At 36.7% G+C, this 16,139-nt stretch overlaps 2 protein-coding genes across 2 annotated transcripts in view; one reads left to right on the top strand and one right to left on the bottom strand.

Annotated features, from left to right (window-relative positions):
- LOC107739778 (collagen alpha-1(IV) chain-like) overlaps positions 1-5,574 on the bottom strand; it is a gene marked incomplete at its 3' end in the record, with an annotated part of 24,137 nt that extends 18,563 nt beyond the window's left edge. The window contains exons 1-2 of the mRNA XM_016551983.1: positions 5,488-5,574; positions 552-623 (exon numbers count right to left, since the gene is read on the bottom strand). Coding sequence (XP_016407469.1) covers positions 552-623; positions 5,488-5,550 — 135 coding nt within the window. The remainder of the gene's footprint in view (positions 1-551; positions 624-5,487) is intronic.
- Positions 5,575-11,826: 6,252 nt separating this feature from the next.
- The window catches only part of col4a3 (collagen, type IV, alpha 3), a 42,162-nt gene continuing 37,849 nt past the window's right edge, over positions 11,827-16,139 (top strand). Inside the window, exon 1 of the mRNA XM_016551975.1 lies at positions 11,827-12,323. Coding sequence (XP_016407461.1) covers positions 12,243-12,323 — 81 coding nt within the window. The 5' untranslated portion in view covers positions 11,827-12,242. The remainder of the gene's footprint in view (positions 12,324-16,139) is intronic.

Raw genomic sequence — 16,139 nt, forward strand, 5'->3', positions numbered from 1 at the left:
AGTGCACACCTGATACACACACACACGGACACACATGAGGTACACACCCTGTAACATTCCATTGTAAAACTGCTTAATCGAAGTGAAGCATTCGTGCCTCTGAAATACTCATTAACACATTTAATCTTTTTTTCCCCTCTTCTAAGAACACGCCAAGAACTGCATTATGCCAACACCTGGATGGAGCTGCTCAGGTACAGACATGAACAGGCATGTATCACTGGCATGAAACTGGGTCAGTGTGCCAGTGCGAGTGTGAGTGAACATGAACTAAATGTTGTGCGAAAACAGAATAAATTAGATTAGAGTGAGACTTAGTTAATGAAATTAAGAGCTCCTGTATCAGGCGAAGACTTCTCGTTTCGCCACACAAACAAACACACCGTGTCTCAAAACCCGGCCTTCTGAGAACAGCTAGACAACTGTGAAGGGCAATCAGTCAACACCTGAATCTTGACTGGTGTTGAATGATGCCAGAATGAAGACATGATATTCCGTAGTGACTATGATGCCATAATGTCAACAAAGTCAAAATTATGTAATGGACTTACCCTCTCTCCTTTGGGGGGGAAACACTGGCAGACCCTGCAGTCTCGACCATCGCACCTTTCTGTCTTGTCTCCCTAAAACACAGTTTCAGAATATAGTTACAGAGATAATATACAGAGAAATATAGTTTCAGAAATGGAGTGAAACACTCATACACATGTAGGCTCATAAACACTAGGCATTCAGGATGGAAACTCACTAATTATCTGTATCAATATTTCAAAGTTTTAGAAGTCAACATTCATTCATACAGGTATATATGACCCTGGACCACAAAACCAGTCATAAGGGTCATTTTTTTTAAATAAGTAAATAATAGTAATATAATTAGTGATCGACCGATATTGATATTTTATAACCGATACCGATACCAATTATTTGCATGTTTATGTGCCTGATAACCGATATGCAGAACCGATATTTATTTACTGTTATAAAGTAAATAAATGACTGAGTGAAGTAAGTCCATACTTCACTTTGGTTTTTCCTACTTTCAGTCATCTTAAAAAAAAGTGTTGAAAATTAGCAGTCTTTCATGTTAAATTTAATCTTCACATTATTTACAAAATATCTTCATGGAACATGATCTTTACTTAATATCCTAATGATTTTTGGCATAAAAGAAAAATCGATAATTTTGACCCATACAATGTATTGTTGGCTATTGCTACAAATATATCCATGCTACTTAAGACTGGTTTTGTGGTCCAGGGTCACATAAAATGTATCAATTTTCAACATTTTCAACTTCTTTGTGTTCCGAGATTCCGCCTATTATCTATGGGAGGTAGATCTTTCTCTGTTATGGCTCCCAAACTTTGGAACACATTGCCCCTGGCTCTCCGGACAATAACCACACTCCACGAATTTAAGTCTAAACTCAAAACCTATATGTTCTACCAATATTACCTGTTATAATGTTTTTTTTTTTTTATTATTATGATACTGTATTATTACTGTGGTTTGCAACTGCAACCACATGTTCTGGACTTGGAAAATGTCTTGTCCATGTATGTAGGAATGTATTTGTTTTTGTCATTGTGCAGTGTCCTTGAGCTTGGGAAAGGCGCTATATAAATTCAACTTATTATTATTATTACTAAATACATAAACAAAACAAAATGTTTAAATATACTAATTAATTTATTTCACGATTATTTAGTTTCATATTTGGAATTTTAATTAATTCAATTTACTAAATGTTTAAATTTATATTCATTTATTGTTTACCGTTCCTTCAGGAAAAATATGTTTCAAAAAATCAACGTAAGATAAAACTTGAAATGCACAACTTAATACTTTTTCTTACTTTGCTCAAAAATAACTCTGAATTATTTTATTTAACCAGAGGTGCTATCATGAATAACCAAGTTTCATACAATGCAAAATAGAAGTTTTATTCCAGCTACAATAGGCCAAGATCAGCGTCAACTTTTTCACATCATGTATCGTACATCACAAATTGCCATGTTTTTGATAGGTATCAGTACATGTGATGCTTGTCTCGTCTACTCCAGGGTTTTTGAAAATATATTTCCATTGGTTGCACAGCAAACTAGACTAGACGACGAGAGATCCACAGACATACATGTGACCTAACAAGCACAATGGCAGGAATGTAAACAAAAAGATAATGAAAGAGATAGAGAAAGAGACACAAAGACAAAAAAGAGATGGGAGGCACAGACTGAAATATGTGAGCACATCAAGTACAAGCGGGAGAGGAAATTTAGGTCAGATGTGTTATGTCTGTTTGGAGGTAGTCAACCACGTAAAGAGAGGAAGAGAGAGAGAGTGATAAACCGTACTTGCAATCAGACGCCATTCTTTCACAAAAGCACACTTATCGCACATGCATGCGCAGTGTCTAAACATAGACAAACATCTCAAATGAACATGTGATGCACAGAAAGGCACAAAATCACTGTATCAAACTTTCACATTTACTGTTCCCCTATGGTTGAATGATCTTTCCACTGTACAGCAATGGACAGCTCAGTCCTTTGCAATATGCAACAACGCATCTCTTCCATGAGCTCTTTCTTGAAGCAGTTCATTATTTTCATTTCTTTGCACACAAAATGTATTCTTGTAGCTTCATAAAATTACGGTTGAACTACTGTTGTCACATGGACTATTTTAAACTATGTCCTTACTACTTTTCTGGGCCTTGAACATGTCAGTTGTGTTGCTGTCTATGCAGGGTCAGAAAGCTCTCGGATTTCATCAAAAATATCTTAATTTGTGTTCCAAAGATGAACGAAAGTCTTACAAATTTGGAACGACATGAGGGTGAGTAATTAATGACAGAATGTTCATTTTTGGGGTGAACTATCCTTTTAATCTGTCACTTCTGGCCAAAAAGCGACATCATAATGACATCCATAATAACGCTTCCTCCAGTGAAAACGTTAGTGCCCTGTTGCCCGCTCACATCAAAATCTATCGATACATTTGTTTAGAAATGTTTTGAATGGCTTTTGCTTGTAAACGGTGCTTGATCTCTGCATATTTCTCTCCTGATTCAGACGAGACAACTTTTACACTGGAGAAAGCAGTATTATGGATTATGGACTTGTATTTTAGCCGGTTTGAAGTTAAAACCCATCTTAATGAGGAATTTGTTTCTTACAAACATGCAGCTTTTTACTTCATAAGATGTTATGTGTTTGTGTGGATAACCTGTAGACTATTGTGATGTTTTTATCAGCTGTCTGACGGCACCCATTCACTGAAGGGGATCCATTGGTGAGCAAGTGATGTAATGCTAAATTTCTTCAAATCTGTTCTGATGAAGAAACAAACTCATCTACATCTTGAATGGCCTGAGGGTGATTTAATTTACAGGAATTTTTCATAATTTTTTATATTTTTGCTGATGTTGATTCCTTCAATAAAACAACTCTTCTTTTATGCTTTTAAGATTTCTTAAATCCCTGCCTGTTCTAACTGTACTGTTCTACAAAACGTTTGAAACTTTGTATTGTCAGTACTTCTTATGCTATTGCCTTCTTGAAAATCACTTTGTTATTTTTATTCACTGGGAGGTTCTTTGAACAAAATAAATAAATGTTAAGTCACAGTTAAAATATTTCCTTCTGGATGATTTTCAATTCAGAGCTCATGGAAAAATCTGCACACTTTAACAACAACAAACAACTCTTCCACATTTTGGCAAGGGGACTCATACTGTACAGCATGTTAAAATTTACCACAAGCGATGTCATTTAAAAGGGTAAAAGTCCAATCTCTCACAACAAAGACACATGGAAGTCTGAAGGGCACACAATGATTATGCATGCCACAAATTCATGCACTCATGCAAACTCGTGCAAAGGTATACGATATTTTACAAAGTAATTTTGTTCTTAAACTGTGCCAAAATCAACACGCTGAGTATAAAGGAGAGAAGAGATTGGATTGAATCTTATTCCACAAAAAAAGGAGGGCCAGTTAGTAGTGATTCTAAAAATCACACAATATATGAATACTGATATATTAGAATGATTTCTGAAGGATCATGTGACACTGAAGACGGGAATAATACTTCACAATATTAATGTTTTTTAATCTTACTGAACCTAACATTTTGAACGGTAGCATATATACTATATATGCATATGCAACACATATTTAATAGCAGATGTTTTAAAGGGGTTGTGACCTACACAAGAGTTAATGGTTTTAAGTGCTGGGTGATGACATCAACTGGTTTGAGATGATGCGTGCTGACTGGCTGATAAGCATAACTGCATGCTTCACTCCAAGTCAATCAGATGTACAAGACTGAGAGTTGGTACGATGCTGCATGACTGAAAGACACGCTTCCCCTATTCCCTCACTTCTTCTGTCTTGCTCCCTCCTTTTCCATCCCTCTTTCCCTCATGTTAGCTGTACTGTGCATTGTCCCGTCACCATCACAAACTTAAGTTATTTGAGATTGAGTTACACTTGATCCTGGCTTATTTCCACTTGATGATGTTAAGTTGGAGTTTGGTTTTGTCTTAAAGGATCAAGCTATGATCTAAGTCTTGGTCTTCAACAAAGTATGTAACAATATAACAATACTAGGGCTGCACGATAAATCGCATGCGATATTTAATGCGCATTTCGTCAGTAAAGCCGCTTCTGTAATCAGCGGTAAATCTCCATCAACAACGGCTCTGTGTAGTAAATGCTGCTCAATGTGAAACCTCGCAAGATGCGCATTAAATATCGCAGGCGATTTATCGTGCAGCCCTAAACAACACCATAAAACAATATCTTAGGAAGTATGTAAGTAATCTTAGGATTTAAGCTTTGGTTTTGTGTAAATGAAAAGCCACATCAAAGCCACTTTCCAAAACAGCACTTTCAACATTTTCAACAGCAAATTCAGCCCAAAAAAATAAAAAATAAAATAGTAATAATACAATACAGTTCAAAACTTTGGGGTCAATAATATTTTTCAAATAAATTAAAGTTTTCTTTTTTTTTTTAAATAAATGCCATTCTTTTCACCTTTCCACTTATCAAAGAGTCCACAAAAATATTTAGCAGCACTACAGTTTTCAAGACTGATAAGAAATGCTTCCTGAGCACAAAATCTCCTCAACTGCAATAATAGCAACATTACCATTTTTACTGTATTTGTGATCAAATAAACGCAGCCTTGGTGAGCCTAAGAAACTCCTTTCAAAAGCATTACAAATTCTTACCAAACCCAAACTTTTAAACAGTATTTTGGAGCCGAGCAAAGCCACAAAAATTAATATACAAACTACAGATATTTTCATGTCTTTTTTTTTTTTATTGTACCCCATCGTAATGACTTTTCAAGGTCTGGAAATCACAAATCCAGTGGTACTGATTTACAAGAATTTATGTATTGAGACATTTGGGTGTGTTTAAAATCTTTTTCTTTCTATACCTTTCCCCCATCCATCTGCTCTTCCCTACCTGTACACCCGCTTTACTCTGCACCTCCGACAGGATGTTGACCAGGCAGCCAATCAGAGACATTACAGCAGATAACTCTTTGGGCTAAATGAGTAATGTTGGCCTATGAATTGGGCTGGACAAACAAATTGTGCCTTAATTTGTGAATACATTGCAACCCACATAACTACCAGTTGAAAATTTGGACACAGCTGCTCCTTTTTTTTTTTTTTACATTTTGCAATAACAGCAAAAGTCATCCAACTAGGAATTTGGAACAATGAGAAATGTCTAGGTCGGCAAATGTTTAAAAAAACAAACCCAGCTTATTTAAACCAATTTATATTTGTCTGCTCTAATTCCAAGCATTTTAAGCCTTTAGATCAAAAGGTTTGAGAGCTCATGTGAAACAAACTCAAGTGTGTCCAACTTTTGACTGGTACTGTAAATTGTCAGGTTAAAAGTTACTCCTTCATGCACCGAGTCAGAAAATTTACGCATGTCAGTCATCTAAATGAGGGACAGGATGTGTGCATGTGTATGTGCGGGTATGTGTTTCTGATAACTTTTTCTGTGTGTGTGTTCGTGTGTGTGTGAGGAAGCACCTGCTTTGTGACACCTGGTCATTTTTGTTCAGGTTTACAACAGGTTTAACCCCGACCCCCTTCACACAGAATCAGACAGAATGCCTTAGGCAAAATCATCAGTGCAGGAACCTGCATCTGTGCCATCAGTACACTCTCACTTTTCTGCTATTCCAGAACGTCCTAAAAATGCTGGCATTATTGACCCACCCTCATGTCGTTCCAAACCTGTATGGCTTTCTTTCTTTCTTAAACAGAACACAAAAGGAGAATATCCTGGTTCTTTTCAGTAAAATGAAAGTGGACCACACCACACACCTCTATACTCCAAATGTTCTGAATACATTCAATAGCTTTTTCTGAGGAAAAGACTGAAATTTACATTGCTATTCACTGAAAAACCTGACATTCACCCTAGCTCTCCTTGACGTGTTTATGAGAGTTTGTTTGAAAAATAGTGACATTCGATTGAAGAATCAATTGTTTTTTGGAAGAGATCTTTTCAGTGAGTTTTTTATTACTATTAGTTAATTGGAGAAGTAGTGATGTCTGATTCAAGAATAGAGTTCTTTTTAGCCAGATATTTTAGTGAATCTTTTATGAAATCTCGTTGGAGAAGTAGTGATGTCTGATTGAAGAATCAACTTGAGCCAGATCTTTTCAGTGAATCTTTCATGAGAGTTCATTAGAGAATTAATGATGTTTGATTTAACAATCAATAGTTCTTTTCAGTTAGATCTTTTCAGTGAATCTTTCATGAGAGTTCACTGGAAAAGTACAGGCTTGATTCAAGAATCAATAGTTCTTTGCACTCAATGACCTGGTCTAAGCAGTAAACAGCTCAACAGAAGAAAAGATTAGTAGTAAACAGTGATTATTCAGGTAAATCCCTTAAACTTTAGTATTATTTGCAAATCCATGCAAAAACCAACTTTATTCAAAACATCTCCTTTTGTATTTTATGGAAGAAAAACATGTTTGGAGCAGCACAAAAGCGAATAAATGATGACAGAATTTTGCACAACTCATTTAGTTGGATTGTTTACATTAGAAATATGTCTGCATTCCTCTTCTCTTACGTAAAAGCAAGGACGGGCATCGATGTAGACGATGTTTTCTTAACTTCTCAGTGATTATACCTCACTATCTACCTTTTTGGCTCTCATTCCCTCTTCATTCTTCCTCTGTTCAGTACTAGTGATGGCAATCTCCATCCTTCTGCCCTCATAAGTAATGTTCTGTATCTATCTGTGCCTTTGCATTCTATCAGCCAAGCTCAGCTCAGAGACGATGCCTGAAAGGAGGCCTTATGGACAGATGAGGCAAACTACAGTACACACTCATCAATAACCTGGCAGGAAAGCACACACAAACGATAACAGAATCCATTCCTGTTAACTAATCATTCCCAGTGAACCATCTATAAATCAAAAACCCTACCACTGTTCACCCACAACCCCCTTTTTTCATGGGTGGCTGGGGATGAAAGATCTTTAACCTTTTCCGTGGATTTCTGGATCCCTTATGCCATCATAGCCCCTTTGGATCATATGACACTTGACTTTAAAGGCCGTTCTATGCCAGTGAAATCAAAAGATGAGTGCATATAAAACATTGCTTCACTTGTAAAGATTTATGTTTTGCATCAACACAAGCCCTCTTCATCTATACTTTGATCTCACAATCAAAAGTGGTGGTCACACCATTGCTCGGTAAAATTTTGCAGCTGAAATCTAGTCATTTAAATACAGATCCCCAAAAGGAACATGGTGATTGTGATAAATAAGGGGAGGAAAGTTATTTCAATGCTTTTGTGTTGTCTTGCAAAACTACTCTGTTCCCCCAGGAACTTTTGCACTCATTCATAATAATACTGCATTCCCCTGAGGAACTTTGAGTTTGCTAGCAAAGATTGTGCCTTCCCCTGACAGACTTTGCATTTACTCCCAAAACTTTTGTGATGGACATAATATGAGGTGGGAGAAAAAAAATTAAATTTCAGTGTTTTTGTAAGCGAATACAACTTTTCTCAGGGGAAGCAATACTTTTGTGAGAGAATGCAAAGATTCTCAGGAAGATGCAATAATTTTGTGAGAGAACTCAATTGTTTTGCACAAGAACATAACATTTCTTGAGGAATACAATATTTTTGTGGGAGAATGCAAAAGCATGGAAATATATTTTTTCCTCCAATTATATTTTTTTCCATGATCATTAGGCGCTCTGTATTCCAATAAGAATCCGAGTGTTTGGGAGTTTCTAGTGACAGCGAAAAGTTCCCTACGCAGATTTTGCTCATGTTCAAATTGGTCATGCAAATTCACTGTGTTGGCCAACAAAAAGCTGCTTGGTTTCAAACAACTTCTGTTTGAGCAGCGCTTTATTGCACTATTGTCAATGGACTTATGCTCTACATAGAGCAGCAACTCAAATGTACTTTTGATTGCAATAGACATTAATGTTAAAGGGCAGAATCATCGCTATATCCGGTGCAGGTTGTTGCTATTGAAATTTTGTGCCGGTCCCACTCAGTTAACTCGACTCATAATCGTCACCACCTTTCTCACCCCTAGTGACAGGCCTGTTAAAGGTATAGTTCACCTGAAACTTCTGTCATCATTTCTTTCAACTTTCTGTAATCTTTTACTGACCCTCATGTAAATCAAAATTTGTATGATTTTATTTCTTCTCCAAAACAACCACTGACTTAGTGACCACTGACTTTCATTGTGAAAAAAAAAACACAAACATTTCTCAGCATATCTCTTTTTATGTTCCGCAAAAGAAAGACAGATATGAAGATAGGTAAATTATGACAGTTTTCATCTCTTTAACGCATTTTTTCATCTCTTTTTGATGCAATACTCTAATAAACATAAAATGTCCAGCATATAAGAATTACAGCTTTTACCACATCCATCTGTATTATGTAGGGGAAAAAGACATTTACTGACTCGGCCAGCAGTCTCATCTTAACATTGTGAAACCGTTAAGACAACTTTATGAAGATATAATACAAGATAATACTCACCCCCAAAGCTGTGTGTATCGTCATAAGTGCCAATAAAAGCCTCCTGCTGGAAAATAAATGAATGAGACATACTGAATAAGACATTAGTAATTACTATGGCTCTGTCCCAAATGGCAACCTAAACCCTTGCGGTCTTCCTCCGAGTCCACACTTTCGTGACGTAATGCCACTTTGACTGTCGGGTAGAAGTCCGCTGTGAAGCTCGCCCCAGTGCAGGCTCAGCAGAAGTGTGGATCAAGGGCACATGGCGGCCGCAAAGGGGGCGCTCGCGAGCACCCTTCTGAACGTAAAAATGACGAATGGGACGCTCTACGGTCTTGTGGACTTAACGGACACGCTCACGCGGTGGCCATTGTAAGTCCGTAAGACCGCAAGTGCACATGAAGTGTTCCATTTGGGACAGGGCCTATGACGAAGTTAGGTGGCTCTTTCAGGAACATATACATTACCATTCAAAAGTGTGGGGTTCTTTAATATTTTTGAAAGAAGTCTCTTAGGCTGCATTTATTTGATTAAAAATACAGTAACAATTGTATTATTGTGAAATATTTTTACAATTCAAAAAAGCTGTTTTCTATTTTAATATATTTCAAAATATAATTTATTTTGGTAATGGCAAAGCTGAATTTTCAGCATTATTACTCCAGTTTTCAGTGTCACATGATCCATCAGAAATCATTCGAATATGCTGATTTGCTGCTCAACAAACATTTCTTATTATTAATAATGCTGAAAACAGTTGTGCTGCTTAATATCTTTGTGGAAACTGTGATACATTTTTTCAGGATTATTTAAAACAGAAATATTTTATAGCATTAAAAATGTATTTACTGTTACTTTTGATCAATTTAATGCATCCTTGCTGAATAAAACTATTAATTTCTTTAAAAAATCTCACTGACCCAAACTTTTGAATGGTATATGCAATTTTCTATGTGACCTCCTTATAAAAGCAACATTATACCTATGCCAGGTGACGGCAAACATAAATCCTGAGGACAGTGTTTAAGATAAGATGTTTTTGATGAATACATAATTGTGTTATTGATGTAGGTATCTAATCAGCTGATTAGGATTTGTTTGATCTAATTGAATTATGATAAATGTCAAAAGATGATTGGAATATTAAGACAATAGGGACTCTTACAAGAGAAGGAGGCTGGTTGAGGTGATCTGGCGGGTGCGTGTCATCTCAGCCACCAATCAGGGCATGTGCTACCTGTTGATATATATATCCACTGCCTCAGAATGGTGTGGTCAGTGATGTAGCTATGGCTCCTGACGTCCCCACTGACAACTCATCCACCTGAGAGGAAAATCAAGAGATGGATGAATGGGAAACTCACTGCACAAATATATGGATAAATAATGGTGTAACTGACAGTTAGGTAAAGGCAGACAGGTATACAATTAGATGTTATAGATAATATTTCCTGTGGCTGACAATACGGTGGAGGTGGTGATGTGAGAAGAGGGGGTGAGAATGAAAGAGACCGGCTAAATCAATAAAATAGATGGAGCTGGGACAAAGTTGATCTTTCCGGATGGCTTCTTTTTCATGGCACACAAGTCAAGAACGACAAAGATTTTAAAGCGAACTCACTGACATGGACAATGGCCACACAAACTAGACAGCATGACAGACAGGTGCATATCCAGGACATATTATTACATTAAAATCATTAGAATTATAAGGGCTTTAACATATTCATGGCTGAATTTACCATCAGTTGCACATCCAAGCCATAGCATTTCTCATACTACTTTCTGACCTGATTTGACGATAAATGTTATTATTAATAACAAACAGTTATCGTAATGGTTAATATGATATTTCCATATTTATCAGCTACAATAAATTTGTTTTGAAAACTACAGCTGATCTCTAAACTGTAAATAATGTCAAGTACAGAGTGCTGCTGTTACTTCCCATCCCAATATCTAAGGAAACTTACCGATGGATTTAAATTAATGTGGCAATCAAATTTACTTATTCAAAATAATTACTACGCCATCCAACGTCACTCACTTACATTTCATTTTGTAGCATTTCATTTCAAAATGGTAAACAAATGGAAAACCTAATGCATCTTAATGCATAATAGTAAATAAACTAGGAAAAATAAATACATAGTACATAGGCTAACAACAAAAACATACAATGTTTGTGCCAATTGTAGCAAATGTGGCCTATGTGCTGTCCCATTTTGTGCAATCTTTGTGGGACCAGTTGAAGTAGGCTACATTGAATAGTGGTGTTACAAAGTTCTGCTCAGCCATGATACTTTCAATCAAACAAGTAGCTGACAAGCTTCTGTGGATGTTATATATCAAATGAAACCTAAGAATCGGCTCATTCAGCTCTGTCATTTAATATTCATTATCAACATCACAAATCAAACTGTTACAGACATCAATTTCTGCTTTATCACCCCAAAACTGTTATATTTTCACCCGTACAAATTCTGTCACCTCAGAAAGGTGGTGGTCAGGTAGGGTATAGCTACATACAGTGATTTCATCCTGTATTTAATTTCTAACTGCTGCTGCAATTCATGGTATTACATTTGACCATACGCTACTGACAATAAATTCTTTGACTGATCGGATTATATTTTGGACGACGTGCATTTTAAACAAAACACGCCGTGAGGCAACATTTAAACGACATTCACAAGTGCAAGACCTTTAATCAAACACCCAAATACAACAAACAAACAAAAACGAAGTTAAACTCCTCACCTGATCCCGTAGTTTCCTGCGCCACTGCGGCTCTACATTAACACGTAAAATACAATACAATATAGAGAAGGTGCACGCCGAAAACTTTAACAGAAACGCGCAAAAGTGATCCGATAGCTGCTGCGGTTCTGCGTTTCATGACGTCATGGGCTGTCCAACGACAAAGCAGGTACTGCAGAATTTGCCAAACACACTTCCTCGAACCCCCGCCGATTTGATATTCTTGAGGATTCATTGACAGCCCAAAAAGTTTGAATGTGCAAGTTAAAGTTTTATTTCTGAGATGGTCGCAGTGCTGCAGGTGGTAGATTTGGGGATCTTAACTTTCTCAGGTCGCCTGAATAACGTGTGATTTGAGATAACGTTAGTTGCCGATTTGACCGGTGGGAATTGTGCGCGGGTCCTGTGCAGATGAGAAGATGGATTCTTGCCTAATATTGCGAGCGACACTTCTCGGAATGATGTTGCTGGGACTTCTTACTCCTGCACAAACTAAAGCGGTGAGTTTCATAAAAGAATGTGTCTACTAAAAAGGCATTATTTTTGAGTACGAATCATTTTAACGAAGAAAAGAAAAAGTAGTGTAAGAATGTGGAGAAAGGACTGAATTATTTAATTTATAACTCAACTCTAACTCAAAAGCTCTAGATTTTAATTAGCCTGGTCCATGACAACAAGGTGTAGCCTATGTCAGAGCAGTGTAATGAATTATCATGAAAAATACAATATCTTAATATTGTAAAATACATATTTGTTGTTTAATTATGTGGGAGATTATGTATTAAATTGAAGCATATAGGCTTTCAAACTACATTCAGTAACCGCAAATGTTAGTCAGAGTTCACTAAATAAACTTTCGCGTAGAGAAGTTGCGTTTACTTGAGATGGTTACCATAGCAACAGAAAGCTGCTCGAGTGCTTTTCGTCGCGATGCATATCAGACGGTCGACACGTCAAAACTCCAACTTCACAGATCAACTTGAGTGATATCAGTTTCACTTGGCAGGTATATTTTCCCCAGTTACCTCCTTTTTTTTGGACAGAATATGACTCAGAGTTTGTGCAGTTTTTCGACCAAGTTGCCATCTGATACCATATTGGTACCATTGTACTGGCACAGTACTTTTTTGTTAGGGGATTTCTCAGCATTATACTGCAAACAAAATCATTTGAATATTTGTTTGTAATATTAATATAGAATTTTCGATATGCATTTAGCTATTTTAGTTTTATTATCGTTTTATTATAGTTTTATCTATTGGAGTAACCCTTTAAACAGTCCATTCATGCTCGAAAACCCTCCAATGTGGCTGAATTAAAACAATTCTGCAAAGAAGAGTGGGCCAAAATTCCTCCACAGCGATGTGAAAGACTCACTGCCAGTTATCACAAACGCTTGATTGCAGTTGTTGCTGCCAAGAGTGGCACAACCAGTTATTAGATTTAGGGGGCAATTACTTTTTCACGTAGTGCCAGGCAGGTTTTTTCCCTTAATAAATGAAATCATAATTTAAAAACTGCATTTTTTATTTACTTGCATTATCTTTGTGTAATATTACAGTTAGTTTGATGATCTGAATCTTTTAAGTGTGACTAATATGCAAAAAAAAAAATGGGGGCAAAAACCTTTTGACGGCACTGTATATATATATATATATATATATATTGCTAAAAAAATAAATAATTTGTCCCCATTCATTTCCATTTCCCTCTGCTTTTCTGCCCATTCTGGTATTAATATTAAGCTTGTTTTACAGATTTTGACCACTATTGTTTTAATCTTTCTTTCTTTCTTTGTCTGTATGTTTCTGTGTATGAGAATGAGTGTGGGGTCAGTATTATTCTATGTGAACCTCACACACCTCTGTCTCTCTCTCTCACGCCCTCTGCCTGTCTCCTCCATCTCCATCTCACCACAGATACGGCACATTTAAAGAGTAAGCTTTGAATTTGATTATATTCATGTAGTGAAGGTGAGCGTTTTTAGTTAAGCCTGTTATTTGTACTGTGTTTTGCTAGAGATTTAGGCCACATGATTTGGGATTTTCATGTTGTGTCAATTACGTTGTCTCGAAGGAGACAGTTTGTCAAAACATGATTCCAGCTAGCAGAATGTTTATGTTCAAAGTAATACGGAGAAAGTCCGAGAGGTTTTCTGTGGTGGGGTGGAAATGCAGGGAATAAACTGGGAAATGCCAGGAATGTTATGAAGTCAATAACCTCTGCATCAGCCCTGAGGGTGAAGAAGATATCATGGAGGAGAGAAAGAAGAGCAGCGGGAAACACAAGAAGCTTGTCTCTTCTCTCCTCTCGTCTCTTCTCCACTGCTAAAACTTAATCCTATATCCCGACTGTGACCTGTGTGTTTTTAGTCCCTGGATTCAACTCATTGTCCAGCCTGCCTGTTGATTTAGAGTCCCTCTATTCATATAAAGCCAGTAGGACCCATCATCGCCCACTGGGGGATTTACAGATGCAGTATGGACCCCACCATGTTTATTTTTCTGCGTGTTTGACCAATCAGAAGGCCTGACTGAGCTCAGCCATTCCAAGCTGCAGGAAGTCAGAGTGGTAGTGATGCGTGTGTTCGATGGATGTTGGGAACATGCCGTCGATCAGACAGTTTTCCAAACAATTTTGCCTGGAGCAGAATAAAACAGGTGACATCCTGGAAGCTGTGCTGAGACCAAAGAAACTTGGAAAGTGGTGTCTTTTGACTTTAGCCTGTAAGAAACCACCTAGCAATCATAAGTCTCTATATTCATACCATATGTCAACCAGATACCGTTCAAAAGTTTGGGGTCAGATTTTCATGTTTTTAAAAGAAGTCTCTTATTCTCACCAAGGCTGCATTTATTTGATAACAATGCAGTACAAACAGTTATATAAATAAAAATAAAAATAAAAAATATTATTAGAATTTAAAATAACTGTTTTCTGTTTAATATATTTTAAAATGTAATTTATTTTATTTTATTTTCAGCAGCCATTAATTCAGTGTCACATGGTCCTTTAGAAATCATTCTAAAAGTGCAGCCACATTAGCAAATTTCAACTTTCTGTTGGTCTGAAAAATGAATTGATGTGAACGAGCGAAATCTGAGTGAGGAACTTTATCACCCTCAATTGAAACTCCCGATGGCGTGGATTCCTATTGGAATGACCTGGGAAATGTCGCCAAGCAGCAGTGACTGTGACTGCAACTTAATATGCTAATTGATATAGCATTTGATACTATCTCACACAGTATTTTGTTGGACAGATTGGACTCTATTGGAATCATGGGACCTGCCCTGACTTGGTTTCGATCTTATCTAATGGGTCATACTCAATTTGTACAGCTGAAGCAGCTTACATCAAAGCCTTCATGTGTTACTACTGGGGTTCCCCAGGACTCAGTTTTGGGTCCTCTCTTATTTATTATTTATCTTCTACCTCTTGGTAATATTTATAAGAAGTTTGGTATTCAGTTTCACTGCTATGCTGATGAAACCCAAATTTACCTGTCTCTATTTTTCTTCCATCTATCCTTTCAGATTGTGTAGCTGAGATTAAAGACTGGTTCACATCAAATCTGAAAGATCTGAAATCTAAGACTGAAATTCTTCTTGTTGTCTTAAAAACCAGTCTGGCCAAGTCTAAATGTTCCTCAGTGAATATCGATAATTTTCCAGTGTCTGTGTCTAAACAAGTTAAAAGTTTGGGTGTCATCTTTGATAGAACTTTGTCATCCCAAGCACATAAAAACAATGCCATTCACTCTTCATATTTCCACATACATAATATTAATTGACCTTGTCCGGCTCTCTCGGTAAAGAGCACAGCGATTCTTGTTCATGCTTTAGTCACTTCCTGTACTGATTATTGTAATGCTCTGTTCTATGGTCTGCCCTCGAAGCTTCTCTATAATCTTCAGTTAGTGCAGAATTCAGCTGCACAAATTATTTGCAGAACTCCTATAACGTTACTCCCATATTACAACACGAAATTATTATTTATTAAATTATAATTATTATATTACAACACTTGCATTGGCTCCTGGTTAACTATATATTGAATTTAAAATACTACTCCTTACTTACAAGGCACTCAGTAATCTTGCTCCTTCATACTTATCTGACTTTCTTCATATATACACTCCTACTCATTTACATTTAGTCATTTTGCAGACGCTTTTATCCAAAGCGACTTACAATTGGGAAATACATAAAGCGATTCTTCTTAAAGAGGCAAACAGACACAGGAAGTGCTTGAAATACCAAGTTTGAGGCATTGTTCAAATAAGTACAAGCTAGAAAAGGGAAGGAATAAATAAA

The sequence above is a fragment of the Sinocyclocheilus rhinocerous genome, unplaced genomic scaffold, assembly GCF_001515625.1.
Source record: "Sinocyclocheilus rhinocerous isolate Xijiao unplaced genomic scaffold, SAMN03320098_v1.1 scaffold2120, whole genome shotgun sequence".
Lineage (NCBI taxonomy): Eukaryota > Metazoa > Chordata > Actinopteri > Cypriniformes > Cyprinidae > Sinocyclocheilus > Sinocyclocheilus rhinocerous.